The 25,975-nt window shown below is 40.2% G+C and overlaps 1 protein-coding gene across 1 annotated transcript in view; it reads right to left on the minus strand.

The window, feature by feature from the left end:
- Positions 1-3,256: 3,256 nt before the first annotated feature.
- The window catches only part of DEPTOR (DEP domain containing MTOR interacting protein), a 70,911-nt gene continuing 48,192 nt past the window's right edge, over positions 3,257-25,975 (minus strand). Inside the window, exons 8-10 of the mRNA XM_057415245.1 lie at positions 23,945-24,015; positions 23,161-23,265; positions 3,257-3,571 (exon numbers count right to left, since the gene is read on the minus strand). Coding sequence (XP_057271228.1) covers positions 3,443-3,571; positions 23,161-23,265; positions 23,945-24,015 — 305 coding nt within the window. The 3' untranslated portion in view covers positions 3,257-3,442. The remainder of the gene's footprint in view (positions 3,572-23,160; positions 23,266-23,944; positions 24,016-25,975) is intronic.

Below are 25,975 nucleotides of genomic sequence, written 5' to 3' on the forward strand. Positions count from 1 at the left end.
CATTAGTGAGGATATAACCAGAAAAGGAAGAAAATACCCACAGAAATATTCCTACTACATGACCTTTTCCTCCCAAACTTCTTCCTAAAGGTAATCTCATAGAAGACAGTAGGAAAACAGACCCACTGGTATTGCAGATGTTGCTATGGCACCACTATGTCTTTTTGATGCTGACAATTTTATTTTCAGTTTCTCTGGGGACCTAAAATGTAGACAGTCAAATTCTGATACACCTGAAGTGGGTTGTTGCCTAACTTCAAGAATGAAATGCTTTCCATGGGACCAGTTGTGGAACCAGTTGTGTTCAATAGTATACATATAGTATTTGATCTTAATAAAAATAATACAAATTATGTATTTTGTAGGAAATATAACAGAAAAAAACTAGGAGAAATATTGCACTGAATTAATGCCCCAATTAGCTTAACTGCCACCTGAACTTAATTAACTATTATTTTGTTTGAAGAAGTTCCATAAATGATTTGCAAATGTACATGTGCAAAGGACTGGCACTAATCTGTGTTAATAAGGCATAAAGATTTATTAGAGCATCTCACAAGATCTATAGTAACCAGAAATGCAATTACATAAGAGAGGAAGTCTTCCAAACCTGCCTATCTTTTTAATGAAGTTATTACTGCTGATGCCAGGGTTTTTTTCCTTTCTGGTTTCTTGCTTCAGTCCACACTGCGAATATAATAGAGTACTTTGCTTCCTGCAAAGTACCAGGGGAAATGTAAGATTATGCACAGAAGTGAGGCATTTCAAGAGATGTATGAATATCACAGTGTGGACTGAAGCAAGAAACCAGAAAGGAAAAAAAGAACCCTGGCATCAGCAGTAATGACTTCATTGAAACGATAGGGATTTGTGTGCCCTCTGAAGTGTATAAGTGTTTGACGCTGACTCCTGTGGGATGTCTCAGAGGGTATGTATCACTATGTGTAAATAAACTGCAATTTAATTGGAAATGATACGTTTCAGAACTCGATTGTTAACTTAACCTCCTTTTTCCAAAATAGAAGTTTCATTGCAGAGATAATTTGAATACCTTTGTCATACTGAAGTGGGAAAGAATTAATTAAACTCTGGATTGCCAATCAAGTTGAGAACACAATATGGAAATCCCCATTAAACAGCAGGCAAGTAACAGTGCTTAAATTGTGATAGAGACTAATGTATCTCGCAAATGAAAATGCCATCTCCAATCTGTAACATAATGATATGCACAGATTTCTCCCTGCCCCCATTCCCACTCTTTTTGCTCAAGTCTAAAGTGCACACTGTAATGCATTATTAAGCTAAATTCTGACCCAGATTCTTAATTATCTGCAAGCTACAGAGAACTAGTAGCAGAATATTAACTAAGTCAAGAGATGTAAGACAGACCACAATGGCGTTAGAAAGAATCATTAGCATTTTGCTAAGAAAATCCTTCACATTTTATATTTAACCTAGCCTAATGTAGAATTTATATTTTAAAGTGGTATTAAGTATATACTGACCAAGCCACCAAAACAACCCAGGCAGAAAAGGGAAGCAAAACAGAAGTATTTGGGGAATCATTCCTGGATTCACAAAATCAAAAACTCGTATCATACTGACACATTTCTGGGACAACAGGATTTTTCCCAACTATTCCTAGTGGATACCATCAACAGCTGTTGCAACCTCATATAACATTATGTGCTGAACTACTTATTTTAGATGAGCTGTAGAATCTAATCTGCTATGGGTTAAACATGTGTACCAAAATTTTTTGTGGTAAAATCAGGATAAACAGCTGTCATACTAAATGGCAGTTTGAGAAACTCCTCCAAACACTTTTGTGCCTGGACAGTATCAAGTTAGCACTTGCAGTTTTATACCTCTCTGCACTCCCGCATATTAGTGGAATATGGAAGTTTTCATGGTGAAAATCAGCCACTGATAAACTGCATCAGAAACAAGAAACACATGGACTTCTACCTACAAAGCTGCAGGCATATCTGATTTTGAAGACTTGCTGTATTTCTGACGTAAAAGTGTTTGAGTGAATGAAAAACATACTGCAAGAGCAATGCATTTACCGAGAACAATTTTTAATATAAAACATATTTCAAAATTATTTGAGGAAAAAATACTTTTCCTACCCTGTAAGTGAATGATTTGTGGTATGATCATACAGAAAGTCAAGCTTTAATTGCAAAATTTAGAATAGCAGAGAAAGTCTGCAATATATATTTGTAAATTTGTGTACAAGGATGCATTTATGCAGTTCAAAGATAAAAAAAAAAAAACAAGTAGTCCATTTACGATTGAGTTGAGGAGTCACCTAACTCCACAGAATATGGAATTTCTATATACATTTTTAAACCAGATTTGTCTCATGAATTCACCAATGAAGAAATACTACTGTTTGAAAAAGAGTTAAGAGTCAGTTAAATGCAATGTTTTATTAGTCATAGTGACAAATGCAACTCATGGCAAGTTGGTAGTTTGCAAAACATTCAATGATTGGAAAGTGCTAACAAGCTTAATGTACATTCAAGTACATTGCTTCAATTTGAAGTGTACTTTCTTGGATGTACTTGGATGGATGTACCATTGCTAATGTCAACCCTGTGAATTTCCCACTTCAACTTGCCAAATATTCTACTTCTAGGAACAAAGGTGCACAAAATTTCTCCAAAGTGATGAACTGCAAGGCCAAGACACCCTTCCTTTACAGATAAGGAAATAAACCAAAATCAACGTTTTATACATGAGCATCTAAACAAAAAAACCCAATTTTCAAAGGCAGATTTTGTAAAAGTACCGCACGCTCTTCCATTTGCATAATTTTTCTTTCTAGACTAATCTGCGTATTCGATCAGGCCCAAACATTCATCTCAGAGTATCCTCTACAGAGAATGGATACCTATTTTCATGCATTTGCAGTTTGTTTCTGTTTGATTGCAATCAAGCTAGCATTTAGTCAGCTGTCCCTCAGCCCAAGGAGAGACAAATTGCAGCAGCACATGCTCCTGGGACAAAGCTGGACACCAGGATGATGTTTACCAATGTAAATGTCATGCAGACTATCTGTGTCATCTTGACCCCACAGTGTTTGGTTCTTTCATCTCTTCAAGTGCTTTGATCCGGTGATGGACTGTGATGAAATCTGCACAGCCTCTTCAGGTAGGAAACCATTGTGACCGATGCAGACATGGCTGGACAAACAATCTAAAGGCCTTAACCTTGTCTCCATAGGGAAAAAAAAAGTGGAAACACGCTGGTATCTATTGTTCACTTCTTAGCATAATCACCAGTGCTATTATTGTTAAATGAAAGAGAGCCCCCCTCCCCTAAAAGCAAAATCATCTATGTAGACACAGCAATGTTCTGCCTCCTTGTGTCATGCCGCTCCATGGTTGCCACTGTTTCTCTCACAACTATGTCCAGTAAGAGGTTTTTTTCCTTCTCAGGGCTCTATTTCTTCCATGACTTCCATCACAATTGTTCGAGGGCCAGTCAGAATGAGGTTGCTCACTGTCCTGTAATCCACATGGAGAACGTTGAGGCCGTTGACAGATACAACAAATTGGCAAACCTGGGGAGAAAAGCGAGCAGCAAAACAAGTTACACATCGGAATTTTTTTGTAAGATTATTTGCACAGATGTACTTAGTCCTGGGCATACAAACCCTCCAGCACTCTTTATAGTTTCTCATTCAGCATTCTTGAGAAAAACACGTTTCTTAGAATTAATCTGACAAGTTAATTTTCCATAAATTTTTTGAAATATCACTGCACCCTTCAAATCTGTGGAATATTGAAGTCCTACATCAGTCGTTTTTCTCATAACAAAGGCATTTTCTGGTATCAGTGGTGCTTTGCAAACAGTATGGGACAAGACAGCTCTGGGCATTGCAAAGGGTCTTGTTTATCCTTAGTTTGTCTTAACCACTTTAATAGAAACCATTTCAGACAGCTCTTGGTAGTCACAGTGTTTCCAGGTCTGGATGATGACTTCACTAAATTCAGTGCCAAAACCTCCACCAGTACAACATGAACACAAAGGATCCAAATTCGGAAATCATAACATAGAAGAAGAAATCAGTACCAGGATGGACTATAATGTCACTGCCATTTTCAGGAGGTATTCCTACACAGATTTAGTTCTTTATACCCTTTATGTGAAGTTTTTTGTTTTCTTCAGCAAGTGTGGTGCATTAATTAATTTCAAATATGCTAATATTTTCATTTTAAAAGCTCTAAGGAATTCAAACACTGAAAGTCTTGTATCACCAGAGGCTATTTTCTCTTCAAAAAGTCTTGATAAAAATTTTATGACCAACAACACTATGTATCTTAAAAGAGTTAATAAGAGAAAAAGTCATATCAGCACTGTAAAAAAACTGAGAAGAAAGGTAACAATACTTATTTCTGAAAAACATTAAGCCTTTTCTGTATCTAATCATAATATTACAGTGTTTGGTAAAAAGGCCAAAAATGTGTAATGTAGTGTCTAGATCTGTGTTTTTAACAATAAAAATATGGAACCTAAAGCAACAATAATATCATCCTGATGTTTCAATGAAAACAATACATTCACTAGAAGGTCATTTTACTTGTAAATCATCTTGAGTCTATGAAAGAAGCGACGAAGTATCACCAGAAACACTATATTTTTTACCTTCCCTATTTAGGCAGAAACACAACACAGAAATGTATGCAGGAGAGGTGGGAAGCAGCTCTGGTGTTTTCCAATGCTAGCTCTAAAACAGATATTCTCAGAGGCCAAATCATTTAACTTTTGTACACCAACTGCCTTCCCTTTCAAGTGAAATGTGTGGTGAAACTCAATTGGTGTTTGTGCAAAATGTACAGAATGTAGCTATTGATGCTCCATTTAAGGAAGATTATAGAGGAAGCAAAGCCAACCCAAAAATGTAAGATTTCATCAAAAATGCCACTGATGATTTTAATCCCTGCTTCTTAGAGGCTCTGCACAGTAGAAGTGGCAGCAGCAGCCCTCGAAAGGAAAGCAAACCTCCCTCTTGCACCTTACCCCTTACCATCAGAATTCCTCTGCAGAGCTGAAGATCTTGGTCATCAGCCTAACTGGTAGTCTAAATGATCACCAAAGCATGGCAAGCAGCAATACCACTTAGACAGCTTCCATGGCAGTATGGATGTATCTTTCCTATACATTTATATGCAATATTTCAGCTGCAAGTACCACTGGGAAAATGATTCAGATTTTGCATGCAGAGAAAATCTCCTGAATATTAAGGATCATTATTGAAAAGGTAACCCATCATCCTCTGCAGAGTGCCTCAATTAGTATTTAAGAGGCATGTCTATTTAGTTTAATAACACACATTTTCACAGTATCTCTAGGTCTCAACTTCTAGTGGTATTTCCTAACACTTTCTATGGCTTTCCAGGATTGTATCAAGTTTTACTGAATTATTGCTCTGGCTCCAGAATAATATTTGGTTTGATTTAAAACAGACCTGCAGGAATAACATTGTTTCTTCTGGCTTAATGCAGTTTGGGAAGTTGAATGGCTGGTGTTTGTTTTACTGCTGCGTATTCTCAGACTTCTCGAGTTACTGGAATCCCAGTGCATGGGACTCATGTTTGGCCAGGGACAGTCATGCAGTAGTGAACAGCAATCTGGATGGCAAAGAGTGAATTTCTTATGTAAAAGACAAGAGTTGACACATCTGCATTCTCAATGTGTTTGCTTTAATGTATGCCCTTGGCAGTATTATTAATCAGCAATGCGTATGGGCTGAGAACATCCTTTGTGCCGTCCTTTGCACTGGATCCAAATGGTTTATTAGTTTTGCTTTTTCCAGTAGAGAGGATTAGATGCAAAAATTCCACCCAAGCCAGATGAGAAGAGAAATGCAGACAGCAGGAAAATGCACAGAAGAGCGTACTTCTGTCCTAAAACTGCATGAAACTCATGAGGAACAGGAGATGATAATAAAGTGCCAGTCACCCTGGGGACAGAAAGAGCTCTCCATGGCCATCACTTGGCCAGTTTGCCCAAGGGATGAGTGTCTATAAATTCTCCCTCAGGGATAAAGAAATGAGGAGCCATTTGCTGCATCCTGAAGTCCCGAGGAGGGGAGATAGTTTGGCACAGTCCTGAGCCCTTCAGTATGCTGAGCACCTTCGAGTCACCCAGCTTTCTTCTTGCAACCCTGTTCTTCCATCCAGTGCTGCATCTAGCAAGGGGAAACGTAACACAGCACTGCTTCATGCATTTTGGCCATCATCAGTCCTGCCCCTGTGTCCTGGGTTCAGCAGTAGCAGTCATTTTTCTTCTTCTTAGTAGCTGGTGCAGTGCTGTGGTTTTGACTCTCAGCCTGAGTACAGTGCTGATAACACCGATGTTTTTAGTTGCTGCTCAGTAATGTTTACTCTGACCAAGGACCGTCTGAGTCTCATGCTCTGCCAGGGAGGAGAGGAAGCCGGGAGGAAGCAGAGACAGGACACCTGACCCAAGCTAGCCAAAGAGGTATTTCATACCACAGCACGTCATGGCCAGTACATAAACTGGGGGCAGTTACCCAGAAGGGCTAGATCACTGCTCAGGTCAGGCTGGGTATCGGTTGCCAGGTGGTGAGCAGTTGTATTCTCTTCCCTTGTTACTTCCTTTATTATTATTATTATTATTATTATTATTATTGGTGGCAGCAGCAGTGATTTGTGTTATACCTTAGTTACTCCGGGAGCAGGGAGAGCAAGGGTGGAGTGAGCGAGTGGCTGCATGGTTCTGGGTTGCCGGCTGGGCTTAAACCACGACACCCTGGAAAGTGCACATCAGGCGTTGCTCTCTTGGTGGAGATACAAAACAAGTGAGGGCGAGTGAGTACCCACAAACCAGAACTGGGTGAGTATATCAACCCACATATTATTATCTCAGGAATTTTCTTAAGGAGACCGGTTTACAAAATCACAATGATTTAATGTTACATTTATAAAAACACATTTCACAAAGCTGTAAGTGCTCAGCCCATAGCTACAGCTGTTAAGGGCTTTGTAACTATAAACACGTAAAATTTCTCTGTTGATTTCCACACATCAGTAGCTATAATAGATAATAAACTAAAGTTAAAAGAGCCTCAAAGAGCCTTTTATTGCTCATTTCCTCATAGCTCTCCAAGGAGCTTGACAGGAGATAAGTATCCATTTTTATCCCTCAGACTTCAAGGAATGACAAAACCCAGAATAAATTCCGACCATTTTGTTGGTCAGGATGTGGTGATCTAAAAACCACAGAAACAATAATAGTTAAATAAAATAACATTGAAAGAAAAAGAGTCCCTTGATTAATTTCAAATATTTAAATGTCACAGTAATAAACATTTACAGCTATTTCAATTTCCCACCTTGGCAGACAGCAGCCCACTGAAGGAGGGATAGCAGAAAAGGCACTTCTGACTTTCCGTGGGTTTTCACCGGCACGTACAGGATCTTTAACCAAATCCAGGTGTTCCCAGGAAAACTTCAACTTTGGGCTTACATTTGAACAGAGAGCATCTGGGCACCTATTGCTTAAAGCAGTTAGCAAAGATTTATCATGCCATTTAAACTGAAGATAGCAAGGAGAGGAATTATAATTCGGTGCCGTAGTGTTTAAATGGCACAAGACTGTGCTGTACCTGGAGCTGTACAACCCTTCCTCCCCCTCACTGGGTATTGCTCTCTCCACAGCAAGCTTCAGCTGCCTGCCGCCCTCCTTGGGCTTTCCAAGCTGCCCATCTTGCTGTACATCCACGCCCCTCGATTTTCCTGTGGGATAATTGCCCACTGGTCAAACCAAAGTCCTGCTCCCTCACAGGAGGCTGCCTGCACTAGGGTTGGATGGCTGAGCCAGCATTGACCAGAAGCTGCAGTGAGAATGACTGCAGAACGCTCATGAGGGATGCAGGGATGGGTGTAAAATTGCACAACTACCCAAAAGCCAATTATTGAATCAACTATTGTGTATCTGTCACAAATTCTTGCGTAGTGTTCTGCCCCAGGGTGACGTTAATATTTATGAATGTTACAGAACTATTATTTGAGGATAGGCAGGTAGCCTAGATCCTCAGATATTCAGACACTATTTACTGTAGGCTTTAGTTACCTCTCCTTGTGGAGCCTGACTTTCTTGGTGGACTTTTTTCAATACAATATATAAAAAAAAAACCCTAACCCTTAAAAAAATCCCTCTTTTTCTAGGTACACTTTTTAGAAGGCTGTTGTGAAAGATCATGAAGAGCTGGAAATTCTCACCACAGAATTTGGCTGAAGTGATGATTGCAAAGTTCTTTGGGATAACCCTGAAAATCACTTAAATTTACAGATGTAGTGAGTAAACTGTTCATCACAAAGCAAGTAACAGCCATGCAGAGTCAACAGATAACGTATCTCAAAATAGTAGGAAAAGACCATGATTACACAGTCACAGAGATGAAGAGGAACACAGGACAGCACACAGGAGGCAGTGTGGCTGGGGGTGACTGGGGACCACCCTTCTCCATCGCAGCAAACATCCATGTCCCATTGCAGTGGCCATGGGTTAAGGCTCGAATTCTTAATGGATTCACAGATTTCAGTGGCAGGATCAGTGTCCAGAATTCACTCTGGGTTTTTTTTTTTGATGACTTCTCTTAAGACAGGATAAATGTTATTACAAATACATATCAAATAGGTACCAAAGAAATCAATGCCACCAAGCACGAGGTAGGCTTGAAATTCTTGAACACAAAGCTAGGTTATGCAATGACATGTTAAAAATACTGGTTTTTAGCAGTACTGATATTTTACCCAATGATCTGTGCAGTAATGGGACCATTCAGGTTCTAAGACTGCAAAGCACAAAGTCTTTGCCATCACACTTGAGTTTTCTCCTCCAACATCACCAGGTTCAGCCAAACAGCAAGGTTTTTATGGGCTGCTTGACACCAATAGCTTCTCTGGCACCAGGTGCTAACAGCTTAAAGAGATGCTGAAAACATTGCCACCAATTCATTTCCACTGGCGGTGCAAATACTGCTGTACATGTGGAAACTGAAGGAAAGTCTTAAAAAACACTGGGGAGAGAGAGTGAAATCCAGCCTTGCACTAATCCTTCTCTCAAGAGCAGCCAGGATTTCACCCCTGGACTGTGCACATCTGAAACAGATTTCCAGCATCTTGCAGCTCAGACTAGAGCCATGTCCTGCTGCAAAGCAGATCCCCTTGAAGCCAACGTACTTCAGGAGTGATTAGCAAATTGTACAGATATACGCAGTTGATGGGAAAGTTTTGTCTGAATCAGTGCTGACTTAACTCTCCACCACGAGACAGACCGGATTTAACCCTTTGTTCATCATTTGTACACACACTGATTTACATATATCCATTGCATAGTTAAGGACATGCTCCCTTTACTATTATTTCTTCTTATCACCTGATACAATGCCAAAATCACACAGGTAATTTTTACTTGAAGACAAGCCATTCCCAAAATACATGGAATAAAAGTATTGGGGCTTTTTTGGTCTATTTTTTCCTTTTAACTTTAGTAGAATAAAATAGAAATGATGGATTCAGGCAAATGTAGGAGTTATTTTCAACCCCAGAAAGTTCTTCAGCAATTTTCCTAAGAGCTAAAATAAAAGCTTCGAAGTATAACTTCTTCCAGAGCTCTCTAAAGAAAAGTGTACTTTTACTAAAGAAAAGTGACAATTTTACAGAATAAAATTGATAACCAGAATTGACAATATAACTATTTAAAAGAGAAAAGAATAGTCCAACGTTAGTGGTTTTGCTCTGCTTCTTGCTAATGAAAATTAACATGAAATCCATTACAGAAACAGCTTGCTTACATTTCTGTTATAGAGATATCCTCAGTCAGTATAAATAAATGCTTTTTTCATGTCCTACTAATCCTACAGGGACTAGGATCATCTGACCAGTCTGAGCAGCTCAAGCTTATAATTGTTTCATTATGGTATTCTGAGACTCACTGTGATCTTCCAAGAAAAGGTTCTTCACATGGGGTTAGCAAAACCATCTATTTTCCATGTACAATCTCTGTGAGAGACCCGTGAGATCCTGATTTCTGTTAAACATCAGGCCATGCTGTCAGAATCCTTCCTTACAGGCACCTTTGCAAACTTGGGCTGAAGGACTAACACTGCACAATTGTCAGTGACCTGGAGATGTCTTAAGCAGAATATCCAACATACCCAGCTCTTCACATTTTATAGATGGTTTTTAAAACACCAGGCCACTCCTGAGATAGAAAACTTACTGGTTAGCTCCTATGGTCTGACCAGAGCTCTCACCTGTTACTGATCTGAAACCAAGAAGGAAAAAGCAAAACAAAAAAGATAAATATATATTCTTTACCATCACTTGTTTAAAAAGGTGATAGATCTGCTTTGGTTTTCTTGTCTTGCTGACAGTTTCAGCAATATTTGGGGAAGGCTTAGGTACTACAGGAATGCAACATCTGAAGCACGTCCTTCCAGCCTTCAGCAAGAAAGAAGGGGATATCCAAGCTTCCAAGATTTTAAAGGGTCATCCTTCCAATGGGATTTCCCCCTCTCACATTCCCCTTGCTTCCCTGGGGATGCTGAGAACTGCTGTTCCCACTTCCGCCTCCCAAGCACCATTGCACTCTCATGCAAACAGATGGAAATCAAGGCGTCATTTTAAAAATCTAATTTAAATATGAAATATGAAGGAGTTGAGAAGTGAGTGAAAGCAAACACTCCCATCTATGGCTGTTATTTTGTGACAGAGAAACAAAAAATTACACTGTTTGCACTTTTTATTGCCGTTACCATTTAAAAAGGAGCTCTTTACAAGCAGCTAACCCCTCAGATTTGCCCTGCCACTTGTTATATCTCTTGAATAAATCTTCTAAGCTAATTACCACCTCATCACCTTCTATCTTACACAACATGCCATCGGTTTGTAAGCAAAACCCTTAGTGACAACAGCAGAGAATGAGGTTTCCTCTCCTTTGGGTGTAAAGTACTAACCTTACTTTTAAAAGAAATGGGGAAAAAAGGTTTGATTATTAAAAGCTGTATCAGTAACCTGATCTGGGTCCTCACAACCCTTTCTGCCAGCAGAAAGTGATATCCTCAGCCTGAAATGCCAAGGATTCTGTGGATCTGGATATCATCCAAAGGGGAGGAGGGCTAGTAGCAGGACTTGGTGCTGCACTCCCAAGAGGTGCTCCTGTCCCTTTGTGCTGTCCAGGGAGCAATGTGCCAAAGCCAGGCACTGCTCCCTTTCAATCTTGTGCCAGCAAAAATAAATAATTGAAAGAACTTGTCTCCAGGCAAAATAAGTTCCCTGATGTGCCTGACATGGTTGAATGAAGCAGGCAATAGAGTATCTGGTTGGAGAAAAAGGGAAAGGGAGATGAAAAGGCAGGGAAGATAGGATCAGCCTTTCTGGCAGCAGATTACACTTAGACCAGTAAACTGCAGCTTAAGTTTTCAGGTAACTCAAAGTCCCAGTGAAATCAGTGGTGAGATGGATGTTAAAGAAACAAGCATAGAGAAATCTGGGGCAGGAGAACAACAGCGGAAGAGAGAGGGCACAGGGCTCAACTTCTTTTACAGACTTACACACACAGCCTGCATTTGTGTTGATACAGGGGATCTTCTATTTTACTAGGTAACCCATAGCCATAAAGCAGAGGAATCCCCATGCTCAGCAAAGAGCGCAGGCCACAGAGATGCTGAACATGCTGTTACAGAAGAGCCTAGGACCCAAGACTAACCTTTTAGATAAAAGCTAACGCAAGCAGAACTGAAATATTTGCTCCCACTCTGATAAACTTTATATTGTCACACTGGAATGAGGAAAAGAGATGAAAATCAGAGGCCCTAAAAATTATGTTTCCAGTCAGAACCTAACAATTCAAAACCTACTGCATGTCCCTGGAAGGTTATAAAATCACACAATGTCCTTTCCTACATAACTGAGGTTACTGGACGAAACAGAATAAATTGCAGCTGTGTGTTCAGCTCTGTAAATATCTCTAGCAAATGTGTAATTGGCTGTAGAGTGGGTGGTGTGGGAGTAGGCAAGTATCCAGGCCTTGCATAAACACAGGATTTTCTCTCTAGAGGAATGCATTTCTTCAATCTTTACACCAGTGTTAAGCTGACCCACTGTTCCATCAGTGGGCTGGAAACCGGGTACCAGCAGAGCACAGTACAAGGCATAGCAGAGAAAAAAACCTCCATTTATAGAGTTACAAACATAAGTAACTTGTTTGTTATTTGTAATTCTGGCTCTCCATCTTGGTCTGTGGCTGCAGTCTGGCACGGATGGTTTGCCTGAGCAAGGCTTTGTTACATATTTTCATTACATGCACTCATTACACACTTCTTTAAAAGAAAAAAAAAAGGTTTAATTTTTTATAGTATTCCAAACCAATCAGTCTCCAGCTGAAAAAAAATCAGGAATTAAACAACATAATATAAAAAGTTATACAGCAGCTAATATAATCGTATAATACATTTCATAATTGATAATATATATAACTTTATAATGCATTTTTATTATCTTCTAATTTTACACTATAGTAAGTCACATAATATACAAAGTAAAAGAGTCTCAAAGGGCCTTATCATTGGTTCAGGCAGTCTTGCCCTCCCTTCGCAGTGATGGGAATCAATGGCAATTTAAGTCTTTTTTTCACTGGGAATAAAATGAAACTATTGCTGTACAAACTCCACAAATAGAGTGGACAAATTAGAGGGGGAAAAGAGCTGACCTAATAGCACATGAGAACAACCCTTGTTTTGGGGCAGGCGGCATTTAGTCTGCATGCGAGTCTCAGCTCTGCGGCAGCAATCTCCACAACAGACTGAGTGGTCAAATGCCGACACAGCAAACGGGAGTTACTCACATAGGGAATTTAAAGCTATCTGTAGATACCTGGAGGGCAATAACATAAGCACCTAGTACCCTGAAATGCAAACATTCATAAACATGGAATAGGGCTACATAGGTCACTGCTTCTCATGGCCCTAATTGGGAATTGGTGTGCAAAATGACTGAGTTAATGTGAGTCCCTGTGAGAAATACCCACAGGTAAAGCCAAGCTGGGCTGGGCCCCATCAGGAAAGCAAAGCAGTGACTGCATGCTTAACTTTATAAGCATTTTTATTGTATACTGCTATTCGATACCTACCACAGAACAGCTCAGAAAATGTTAAATAACCTGAATGGCTAAAGGTGGCTCTGGGTGAAATACAGCATCAGTAGGAGAACATGGACTCTTAGCTTAGAAATAGAATCATGGAATAGTTTGGGTTGGAAGAGACCTTAAAGATCATCCAGTTCCAGCCCCAATGCCATGGTAGGGACACCTTCCACTAGACCAGGTTGTTCAAAGACCTGTCCAACCTGGCCTTGAACACTGCCAGGGATGGGGCATCCGTAACTTCTCTGGGCAATCTATTCCAGTGTCTCACCACCCTCACAGGAAAGATTATTTTCCTAATATCTTGGGTTGATGGTTAAGTTTTGTTTTTTTTTTTTCTTGTGTATCTAAATCTAAACTAGAATTGCTAAAACAAAACCACACATAACAAATAAAGAACTTAAAAACTATATATCAGTTTACTCGCAAGATCAAATATAATTAGGGTAAACTAACTAAATGTAATTTGCTTAAGGCCATATTAGCTCAGAACAGTCCCTAAGCAAGCCCAAACAAGGGAGCTGCAGGGCAGTTAGATCCATGCGGTGCACCCTCAGCACTGTCCAGTATCAAGACTGTACTGAGCACGAACGGTCTGCGCCATTTGGGACAAACAGCTGCTCTCTGTTTGCGCAGACAAAAGTGCAATTGTTTCTCCATGTGTTTGACTAGCTAAACGGAGCCTTGGCTTTAGTGCAACATGTTTCCCAAATCATTTGCTTATATCATGAAAGGAAGTCACCCTGTGTCTTGAGCAGCAACAAGAAAAGACACAGAGGAGTAAGGTTAAGGGTCTGTAAAGCAGCATCCCTGAAGGACTTGGGACTGAGAACTGCAATAGCCACTATGCTGAAAATCCAACAGCATCTGAGGACCCCTCTAAAGGTTCAAGTGAAATGAATATTACACCTAAACCTAATAATAAAGAATGCTTTTCATCCTCAATTGAGAGGAAAAGCAGTTCAAAATGCCAGCATTTTGCCCTCTAATTCTATGTAATTTTTTAGAGACACTTAGGATCTTTTGAAGACTACAGCCATTCTGCAGGTAAGTTTTTCAGATCAGTCCCCTCTTTAGAGAGCTTGGACCACCTAAGAGTGACCTGCAATGCCTAAGATAGATAGAGCAAGGCTGAGATCCCAGCTGTTCTGGCAGACACTGTATCTTGCCATTCAATGGGCTATAGACCACACTGGAATTTGGAATCTGTATCAGAGCACAAGCACTGCCCTGTTTTACAGTGCAGCTGAAACCAAGACTGCTTTCTCTCTTTCTGAATGGCTACAGCTGTAGAACTCCAAGAAACAATCAAGAAAGCACTTCCATAAACACAGGCTGTTCAGATAGCTGGGTTATCCTGCCATAAACTACCACTTACCCAAAAGAACTTTTAAACCCACTTTTTACCGAAATAATGTGACTAAATTTAAAAAATCCATTGACCACAATTACAAACCTGCAGACAATTCTTTTTTTCTGAATTGTATTTGCTATTGATGAGATGGAGCCAATGCACAGGCACAAGTATAGTAGGTCACTTGTTGCTCAACAGCATTTTAGGTGATGGGCCTACAAGTACAAATCTAGCATCAACTACACTGCTGCTGTGAATGCAGAAAAAAAGAGCTCTGAGTCATTATGAAACTTTCTGTATTTGCATAAGGTTTCAGTTGTTGTAAAGAAATAAAAGAGTAATTTTATTGCCCAGTAAAACTCTGTGTTAAAAAAGTCTTCAGAAAAAAAAGTCACACAGTTATTGGAAATCTAATACTGTTCTGCAGGCTAAGTTTCAGGTCTGGGATAAGCAAGTAAAACCTTGCTAAAGCTAAGTTGTGGGGGGTTGTGGGGGGAAGAATTCACTGTTAAAGCTGAAATTTATACTCAAAAAGCTAAACCCACTCCTTTTATATTTCACCTAGGAAATCCTACTGCCTTAATTCCTTTCTCTATAGTGAGTAACATGTATCTTGTTCAAAAACAGGACTGAAAATCATAAAAATATTTTTTTGTTGTTTTTCTTTATGCATGCAGTTTGTAGTTTTTATCCTGCTGGAGTGATGTTTGAGCACTGCTCTGCCCATCTCCATGGGAGTGGATCTTTCCCCTTATATCTCAGGGACGTGATTTTTCACACATAGAGTTTTGATACCTTTATCATAGAACTGTCCCTGATAGTCACAAGCAAGCACATATCTCTAGGCTAGTGTAAAGCTGGATGATTTTTTAGTTGATATTATGTCCGCTGACTCAGAAAAGCAGAAGGCCGTTGTCCACCAAAGTTAGTGCTCTTCCACACCTCATTGACTTGGTGGTGACTGCGCACCCAGAGGCATCCGCACAAAGATGGAGCTCACTTGACCATCCAAACTACTTCGACAGAAGTACCGTGGCCTCAGAAGAGATGACTTCAAAACAAACTGATCCTTAAACAGCTCAGTGGGAAAAGAAGCAAGGCAGACCAAGGAAACAAGTAGACAAAATGGAGATCCACCAAAAAAAAGTAGGAATGTAGAATGAAATTGTGACATGTCTGAAGATGACAGGGGCTTCATCATAGCTTTAAAAGAACTAGAATGTCATACTTAGGGTCTGATGATTTATTAGTGGAAAACAGAGTAAAACAGGAAAATTTTGGTAGAGGTGGTCAGAAACTGGAATAGGGTAGCACTGGAAAGAGAAATTCTCTACCCCCAGAACAGTTACAACCTGAGCAGGGATGGCAGGGATGTCACAAAAAAACCAAAGTATCTGGATATTACTAAAACACTAATTTGTCATCATGGTGGGGGGAGGATGGCTTAGAAAAAGGGCAGTCACACAGCCTGAAGCTTGAAATTCAGTGGAGCCTGTGCTAGTGTAACTTTGCTGCACAGGAGTCTGTAGGCCCAGGCTGCAAAGTTTGATATATGTGTAGTTCTGAGACTGGGAAATCTAGATGATATGCTGTGACCCAGAGCCCCATGAAACACAAGGAAACTTCAGCAAACCTACAGGGTTTTTTTTTTTCAATTCTACTGGTACTAAAACGGATCTACTTATCAAATGTTTGATTATGTATGATAGTATGCCAGATTTCTTGGCATTTTCCATGTGTTTAAACCCAAACTACTTCACAAGAATACCTATGTATTCTGGTAGGAAAATAGTCACTGTAGTTGCACAAAGGGTTTGTGAGATGGCAAAGAAGAGAATCCAAATTCAAATTGTGTCTTCCATGCGGCAACCATGGGTAGGTTCGACTTGTAGGCCAGTGGTACAGTGTCTCTAAGACAGCCTCCTGACACTCAGAGAGGTCCAACCATGACAGGGCTTCTACCACAGAAAAGGAATAAAACAGAGTAGCTGGTGCAGTGAATGGGCACAAGACAGACTGATTAGCAGCTCATCTAGTGCTGCACTGGGATTCCCAATGACAAGGAGAAAGGGAGTCTGCTGAGAAAGCATTTAATGATTTCAATCAACCTAAAGACACTGCTAAGGCAAAGGATGATCAAGGACATAAGGGCTCTATTGTTGCACTTGTAGTATTCTATAATGAAAGCAAAGCAGAAACTTGCCAAAACTTGTCTCCTTTTGGCAACCAGACAGCATTCTGCCAGTGACACACAATGCATCTCCCCAGGTCACATTTTCCTTCAGAGAATCCCAGTATTAGGTATCCCAGTACTCACAGAACTGTGTTGCTATGATAATTTCGATGTCAATATTTCCAGTATAGTTAGAGTGATGGGGTTTTAGGATAGGTCCAACCTATAGAAACGTGATAACCGGACTCACTTTAAAAATGTTGGGAACTACTCCTTGAGGGTAATTAAACACCACTGGAAATGGAAATTCTGGGGCAGTTACAGAGGCATCACCACAGCTCACCAGCAAACACCATTAGCAAATGATTACCACAGACCAAAAAGGGAAAGTAGGCACAGAGTAGGAACACCAAGGCACAGCTTCATGCGTTGACTGGGAAAGTACAGTGACAGTTAGGCATGCTGTTAAACAGCTGTCAAGGACAACCAACCACTAACCTATGTTTCGTGTTGGTGGCAGAGCTGAGTATTTTCACATTCACAAATATTTGATCTCTTCCAGCTTCTGTTGAATCACCAGGCTACCAACACAGCCGCCTTACTACATTTTTCTTTAGAGTCTTTTAGAAAGATTTCTACTTGAAGACCAGATGAAAAAACAAAATATCATCCAAACTGTTGACCATTATGTTCTTACTATGCTCTTAACATGCCTTAATGTGACAGCCACTCTTCTTGGGCATTATTTACAAGATGTTCAAGGTTAATGACTACCCTACTCAGCTCACTCTCTCCAATCTCTGTGATGGATATTAGCATATAAAATCTGAGGTTCTTGTTACAGCTGCATAAAGTGGAAGACAGAGCAAAATCTTGTTTCAATTTTTATGCTTTTCCAAAACCAGAGTTTATTTTATAGTAAAATATAAAATCTGATTTCTTAAAATTAAATTTCTCTAAAGTCATCAGCACTTGAATACAGTTTACACATTTGTATGGAGGACAACAGACCTTTATGTTACAGTTTATAATTAAATACTATCAGAAAATGAAGCAGTCACTTATGGAGACATGTTTGAAATTTATATATACATTTATATTCAAGCCCTACAGTAGTGCTATTCATTGCATACAGTGCTATGTGCATTTAGCTCTGCTGCTTCTCTATTTATGGACAAGCTATGAAAGCAGTTTGTCAGCAACTTTATTTGAGTGTTCACATTACCAAATACATTCATTCTGAATTCACCCTAATGTAATTATGAAATTCAGCAGTGAACTGATAACACAGCTAAAGGAAAATACCAACCTGCGTCAGTGTTTTCATGCTGTAATTGAAAACAGATGGCAACTCGTGTAATTTATGCTTTTCTACAATCAGTAACATGTTGGTATAAGATAAGAATTCTAAGACTGAATTGCATCTGCTTCAACAACACCATATGCTAGTGCACAGTATAAATATTTATCCAAACCTGCTTCATCTTCTCATTTAAAGCTCAGTCACATGAGATAGATAGCAGAAGTACCCTTTGGACACCTTCAATTAACACTGAAGCATCTCCCCAGTGCTTGAAAGGGTTAAAGCCCTAGCATCAAGCATTGAGGTATCTTCCCTTTCCTAAGCTTCGTGGAGAGGGTTAAATGGAGGCATGTTCATTGTGCCTTATTTGTACAATATAAATCCCATTCTTCAAGCTCCCAGTAGGCTGCATTTAGGAGTTACAAAGAAGTTTCTCACGATGTCCATGTTTGTCTACTTTTCCCACTATCTTGTAAAATACTGACTGGCCACAGCCATAAATGGGACATTTTTTCCTGGGGGAATAATTATTTATTTTTATATTTATTTTAGCGTTTTTACACTGGTTTATCTTGCTTGTCGAACAATTGAGCAGTCAGCAGGTTTGAGGTCAGACTTACAAGGATCATGGAAAGAGTTTTGTGTTTCTCTGCCTCATGGTGTACATTCAACCTCCCAAGAATCTCAGAGTTCAAATTTCTTCCTATTGCAGGAATCTAAGGCACTGGCAATTCCTCTGACATCACATGGTTTTGGGTTGGTTTTCCCACCACTTAACATCGTATAATGTGTAGCTATTAGTCCTTACAAACCCATAATATTTTATGATTGTGGCAGTATTCAGACTCCTTGGACTAATCAGATAGTACCTATGTTCCTTTGATTGCAGGGAGACTGTGCTTGATGACCTCAATGAACCCAGCAGCAATCTTCTCTGTGAGACAGCAGCTACTCAATTACACTTGAGATTTGGCTCTTATTCTGCTACTGAAATAAATTGTGAACCTGGAATAATCATTAGCAAATGCAGAATGGGATGGCACGGGCAGAAAATTTAGGAGGCTGACCTCCTCCCTGCACCAGCTTTTAAAGATCAGGAGGAGAGCAGAACCAAGCTGAAATCGTTTTAGCTGTATACTATAATCCCTAAGCAAAGCTTGAAACAGAAGAGCGACCATACATGGTCCCCCCAAACTCACTGCTACTAACCGAAATGAAGAGCTAGAACTAGAACAGGATAGAAAAGTTTGAGTGGTTGTTGGCAATTTGTATGACACAAGGGCCTTGGATGTAAACAGCTATGAATAGCAATTTGCTCAAAATCAGTTTAAGGACTCAGATATTCTTCAGATTCCTCAAAGGTTAGAGCTGGGCACTGATTTTTTTCAGCCAAAGAGAAAAACAGATAATCAGCAAAATGAGTGATTAATTTGTCTCTCTCACAGGACTCACACTAAGCTGGGTTTGCTTGTTTTTTTCGCAGAGGGGTAATGATAAATAAAACGTGATGCATAATTTAAGTCACTAGTTTGAAGTCAAGTTGTGTGACTTTTCAAAGAATACTCACACCTTAAAAACAGAGATTTACTTACAGAATCAAACACTGAAAAAAGGGAAAAAGTTTTCCTGACAACTGGCAATGTTTAACACTGGCATCTGCAGAAAGCCAAATTTTGCAGCCAGTCAATGCTTAATATTAAAGTAACCTGGGAACTTTGAAACCCTGCTGTTCTTGTCTCCCATTGCTGACAACAACAGACAGCAAAAGAGAGCTGCAAGTAACTCAGAATTACGCGCTGCAACAGTGACTCCTTTCATAGCCCCGCGTCGCCTCCAGCTGCCACTTGTTCATGCGCTTACAGTAATCATGCTCTTCACAACGCTTCACAGGCAACTGCACTTCAACAAACCAGGGCTAAAAATACTTTAAGAAAGCTAATTGACAAGGTATTTATTAAATTATTTGCTCATCTTCATACGTGAAGCCTCACACTGTCAGTGGTTATTCTGTTCACCAGCACCAGAAGAGGTATCAAGACCGACAACATAACACCCTCTTCAGCAGACCATGCTAACAGGGGTTTTCCCAAAAAGAAATTGTCTAAAAATTCCCCCAGAAGAGGATATAATGTATAAGGAGATGGCAAGTGCTGCAACACAGAGGTGGAGGTATGTGACAGAGACCAGTGCACCCCAGATGCCCAGCACCGTGCCCACCACACTGTTGCTCTGTGTGGTCAGGGCTTATGGAGGTTTCTCTTCAGAGTCCCAGTTCACAGCACTTTGGAGCAGGCCAGGAGCCCAGCCAAGGTCAAACTGAGAGCAACACACCACAAAGTCTTTCAGGTAAGTTTAGCTTGTAATGTTTACTGCTTTAAATACTACATATTAGAGTTTTAAATGCACAAAACGAGGTCCTACAATGAGTCCAGCATAACACAACGACAGGAATATAGTGCTCCAAATGCAAAATCACAAGCTTTACAAATAGAGGCACTTCCAAAAATGATTACACTGGATGCATCTCCTTAAGGAGGAAAAACCCTGCTGCTGCTGCCAAGAACTTTCCTACAAACTGCAAAGCCAAGTCTTGGCTCTTCCTCAAATTCTTGCTCTTTTCATCATAGCCAACTTTGCTTGTTAGTGCTTCTTTGGTGTAGTGGTCAGAGCAACACTGGCAGACAAAAGCCTCTTGCGCCAGCCCACCAGAAGTTACTGTGCCCAATAGTCTATTTTCAAAGTGCCCCTCCTGCAGCTTCCACACAGGGGAAGGATTATTTTCCAGGAGCTGTCATCTAAAGCTTGTCATACGATTCCTTTAAACTCGCCAGATTGAACAGTTCTGTAAACAGATGGATTAAGTGACATAGATTTTTAAAGATTTCAAATCCTGCACTATAATTTACATCCCTATTGCCATGGGAACACCTCAACAAAACCACCTATTTTCAAAGAAAACTGGCATTTCTTCACCAGGAGCTAAACGTATTAAGGGTTTCTAAAAATGAGGCACTGATTTTGGTGTCTAAACAGGGACTCATCTAATATATGGCCATAAAGTTTTATTGTGTACTTCTGCTCTAAAAAGCAGTTTTATATAAAGATAGCACCACTGCAAATTCAAGGCAATGTATCCCAGTTTTACTGTCTAAAATACTGTTTGCTCCCTACAGGACAGCAGTCTGTTTTACATTCTTATGTTTTGAATGGTTCAGGTGAAGCTTTGTAACCCTATCAGAGTACATGAATGCATGGAGAGCACAAATGAAGACATGAGGACATCATTTGCTACATAAAACCAGTTTTATAGGTGAAATATGAAAGAACAGCTTAACTGGAACATCCGAGTGTGTATTCACAGGGCAGCCAGCATGAAACCAAAAGTAAAAACAAACCAAAGCCCCACGATATTCAGATCTAACCTGCTAAGAGCAGAAGTGAAATCTCTAAGATTAAACATATGACACCACAGTGTTTTACAAGTTAGGTTTCAGAACTGATCTACTTTACTGCTTGCTCCTATATTCAGAGCGTAAAAGATGCTGTAAAGCACAAAACTCCCAGTTCAGGATATAGAACATACATGTGAATAAATTAATAATTTTTAAGTGTAAGTCTTTTAAGTTTACCTGGTAGTGTTCAAGGCCAGGCTGGACAGAGCCTTGGGTGACATGGTTTAGTGTGAGGTGTCCTTGCCCATGGCAGGGGAGCTGGAACTAGATGATCTTAAGCTCCTTTCCAACTCAAACCATGATTCTATGAAATTTTAGGTATGATTATTATTATTTGAAAATTATACTCTTCATATAAGAGTTGTAACTGCATGTTTTATTTAGGTATCATATAAAACATGTCACAAATGCCAGGTCCCTCAGGAATTAGGCTGTTTGCCAGCAGGGTGCTGCACGCTCCAACAGGCTCTACAGCTCCCATTCCCTCTTCCCAAGGGTTTTGCCTGTCTGTCCTCTAAAAAAAGTAAATGCTTCAAAGACAGTAGGTTCTAGCGAATGTTATTCTAAAAAAGCCAGCAGTAGGAGAAGAGAAGCCCCTGTAGTACATCTGCTAAGGAGGGTGCCATTGCAGGTCTGGCATCACACGACAGGCAGGATGTGCATCCCTGGAGCCATGGAAGTACATGTTGCTTCTAGCTTGCTGGGTGTGAATATATGAGCGAGAGGCAGCTGGGATGAGAGTGGTGGGAAGGCAGATGATTTAGAAGGCAGGTGCAAGATTCATAACTAACTCGGCTGCATGTGGAATACTCCTGAAACCTTCATTTGTGTTGTCACAGTACAGTAAAACATGCCATATACCAATAAATCAACTTTTGTGTCTAGCCCAGCCTGGACAGTGGAGTAGGTGTAGCAGCTAATCTCCCTTTCTTGCTTTTTAGGTACTTGGGATAACGCTTTGCTTTTATTTTTCTCACTGTGGAAGACAGGGATTAATTCATAGATATATGCAGGACGTTACCGAAACCCACAGGTAAGTCAACGAGCTCTGCATTAACCACAGCCTTCACGTGGAATTTGTATTTATTTTCTTAAATCATGTATGAAATTCTTTTAACTCTTTATGAAATAGTAAAATATCATACACTCTTCAAAATGTCTTGAAACTTTATTACTTTACAGCGAACAATGGGTTATGCTAGCTTCACTTTCAATAGATATGTCTGACTTTGCCTCTTTCTATACAGGCAAAGCCCAGAAGCTTTCCAGTAATCACCTAAACTGCAGTGTAAAGGGGGAAAATAAAGTTGTGCGGAGCTGGAAAAAGGTGAAAAAAAACCCAAACCCAACCCAAAACACAACTCCCACCCCTCAACACCACCACTAAAACCAGCCAACAAACTGGAAAAGAAACCAACACCTAAAGAAGGGAACAGATCAGGAAAGCAACTTGGAAAGGATAAATGAGTTTCTTATGGAAAAGAGACTTGAAGAATCTCAGGGACAGAAGAAAAGAAACAGGAGGGGTGTGACAGGCAGCAGAACTCACAGTGCATAAATGCGTGAAACTCAGACAAAGGTATTTAACCCTGGGAACAAACGCACCTCTCCCTCCCCAAATACAGGCAGCACAAGGCCTTCACTGACCATCACAAACACTCTCCGGGTGAATCATCTTGTTTTGAACACCCACCTTCATGCCAGCCGCAGCTGCTGGCCCACTGGGGTCCACAGCCTGGATGTGGCAGGGCTTGCTGCCCCGCACCACAAAGCCCCAGCCCACCGCATCACCCACAATCTGGAAAGAGAAAACAACGACGTGATCACCTTCAAGCAGCTCCATGAAATTCAAGGGGGTAACATCTAAATGGTTCAAGACATAATTTCAGCATCTTCCAACACACAGTACAGGTCATTGTGTATGGCCTGTGGTATCACTCATGGGAAAGGCTCTGTCCAAATGATTCCTCTTGCTTTTAATTAACTTCCTTTCTGCTTTTATTCATTTAACCAGGAGGCTGTAAAAAGCAATGCTTCCAATGACTGGGTTCAAAAATGTCTTTACTGAAAGGTTTTCTCTTAAAATGAATATGAATCAAACTTTCTGTCACATCACAGTCTACAAATGCCTAAGTAGAAGACTCCAATTTGGGTAGGTAATCCACCCCTCCACTCCTGCAGAGCAAGTTTTACCAGGAGCACAAAGTCTAGATAAGTTTGTATAATACAAATCTTATTGGCTTTATGTGATTTTACACTCCATTTAAGTCAGCAATACTAGATTGGCATAAAGACAGGATAAACAACTGCAGAATTAGACCTGAAATGTGTGGAAGTACTGATAACAGAGTTTGGGATTTTAAAGTACAAACCTCAGCAAATGCAAATAAGCTCTAATTAACCTGACAGAAAATGCCCATTTGCATTATCTTATGCATACAACATGCAGAAAATGAAGAAAAATACTGGAGACATACCGTAAAGGTTTTTCTGACATATGGGGCTCCAGGCATCAAGAGCTCATCAGCAGTCACAGGTCTCTTTAAGACTGTGGAGGCAGATAAATGAATATTCAGTATAAGCACTCCTCTGGAAATACTCCTAATAAATCAGAAGTAATTTTGGGATACAACATCCTTTTGGTCCAGCTTCCCATACACTCTTCCAGTTCTTGCAGATTTGCTTGAAGGTAGTAAAAGAGCCAAGGAAAAGGCTGCAGAATAACTCTGAGTACAAATGATGATATCTTGGGAAAATCAGGGCATTTAGCCAACAGACTTTGTTGTCTGCAATCAAGAGCCGCAAAACACTATCACAACTATCAGAAGTGGCTGTTCCTGAGTCCAGTGTTGAGAAAAGGGACTGACCTTCCTGATATGGAGCAGCTTTTCTTACCAGCCTGCTCTGTGCATGTTGGGTGATCTTTGCTATTTCATCTGAATCAGGTTTGCATCATGGAATTAAGTAACAAAAATATTCTGGTTAGGTCAGGAATTATCCCAAGAGAGTTCTGCAGCTGTAGGCACAGACATCTCACCCCATCTGGGATTTTACATGAAAGGAAATACCAGTGAGTTTCTACAGGTGATTCCACATTGCCTTGCTGTGTAATGAGGTAATTTTCCTCTGAACAAGTAAATTTAAAGTTCTGCCAAACCAAATCAATACCAATCTGTGTGTCATTTTTTATCTGTCTATAAATGCTTCATAAGACAGAGGACAACGTAAAGACATATGTTGTTCACCCTATGTGCCCACTTCACCTTTAAAATTAAGGCTGTTTTTCTTCATAAATAACTCTGATTGTATCTGCCTTTTCAGTCACAGGTGGAACATAAAATTTCCCACAGATGGTATTCGAAGACATTCCTGAGTTTCCTAATGACATTCATGGGAGCAGGCAGAATTCTATCATACAAACCAACACGTATTTCTTTTACTTTCCCATGGATTTTGACAAATTGCCATTTAGCCAGTGTTACGCTTTGCAGAGCATGCCTGATCAATGTGGAAACCCTGAATGATTATGCTTATTCTACAAGTCAGAATCAGGTAAATTATCCAGGCAGGACTCCCTTGCATGCCTCCTTTCATTGCACATCCAGAAGGATTTTCCTTTTGATGACTGTTTTTCTACATGACTGGTCAAGTCATGACCTGGGTGGTTTTAAGTGGTTGCCTGCAAGAGAACTCATCTGACAATAAATATACCTCTGCCTTGTGTTTGTTAGCACTCAGCTCAGCAATGTGTTCTGGGCATGGAGAGCAGGAAACTATCTGTGAAAAAAATCACTTTATAGTCCAGCACAGGATTAAGAATTCCTCCATAGTATTTACATCTGACAGCCTTACGTTAACCAAGCAAGATGACGTGGGGATCTGTGCTTGCGCTATGGGAGAAATTACCCTACACTGCCAGTAATTGTGAAACTCTTAAAAAGAAGTCTGTTTATAAGTCCACTGCTGTCTTCTTTCAAATATGAGTCTGCTAAAGCTATTCGGTGTTTGAAAACTAGTCCTACAGGAGAATTTATTAAAGAAAAATGAGGAATTTATGCAAGGGCAACATCAGCCTCTCCTTCTTCCAGTGTTGTGTAATCAGCTGCATTAAAATAAACTTCTTCTCACCACCCATGGGTTGACACTTCGTATATAATCAGAACCATAAATGAACAGAATAGTCAGCATACTTCAGATAACAAACACATTTATGGACAGCACATGAATGTGTTTTATCTGTCCCAGAAAAGTTTCCAGGATGTAATTAATGATGAACTGAGGCCAAAGAGCTCCCCATACAACAGTCTTTGCCAGGAAGTATACCTGGGAGATAGTCTGCCAAAACATGATACTGTGGCACTCTTCATACAGGGGCAAACCCATTGCACCTAGGGGTCAACACATCAAAAGGTGGTGCTGAATGCCCAACAGTATTGAGAGCGTTCCCTTAAGCTGGACAGCAGGTCTGATGTGGGGTGCTATGGTTGCTGTGCATGCAACCCTACTGA

The sequence above is a fragment of the Pezoporus wallicus genome, unplaced genomic scaffold (genome assembly GCF_028554395.1).
Source record: "Pezoporus wallicus isolate ANWC-B61680 ecotype Strahan unplaced genomic scaffold, APGP_CSIRO_Pwel_v1 contig_3812, whole genome shotgun sequence".
NCBI lineage: Eukaryota > Metazoa > Chordata > Aves > Psittaciformes > Psittacidae > Pezoporus > Pezoporus wallicus.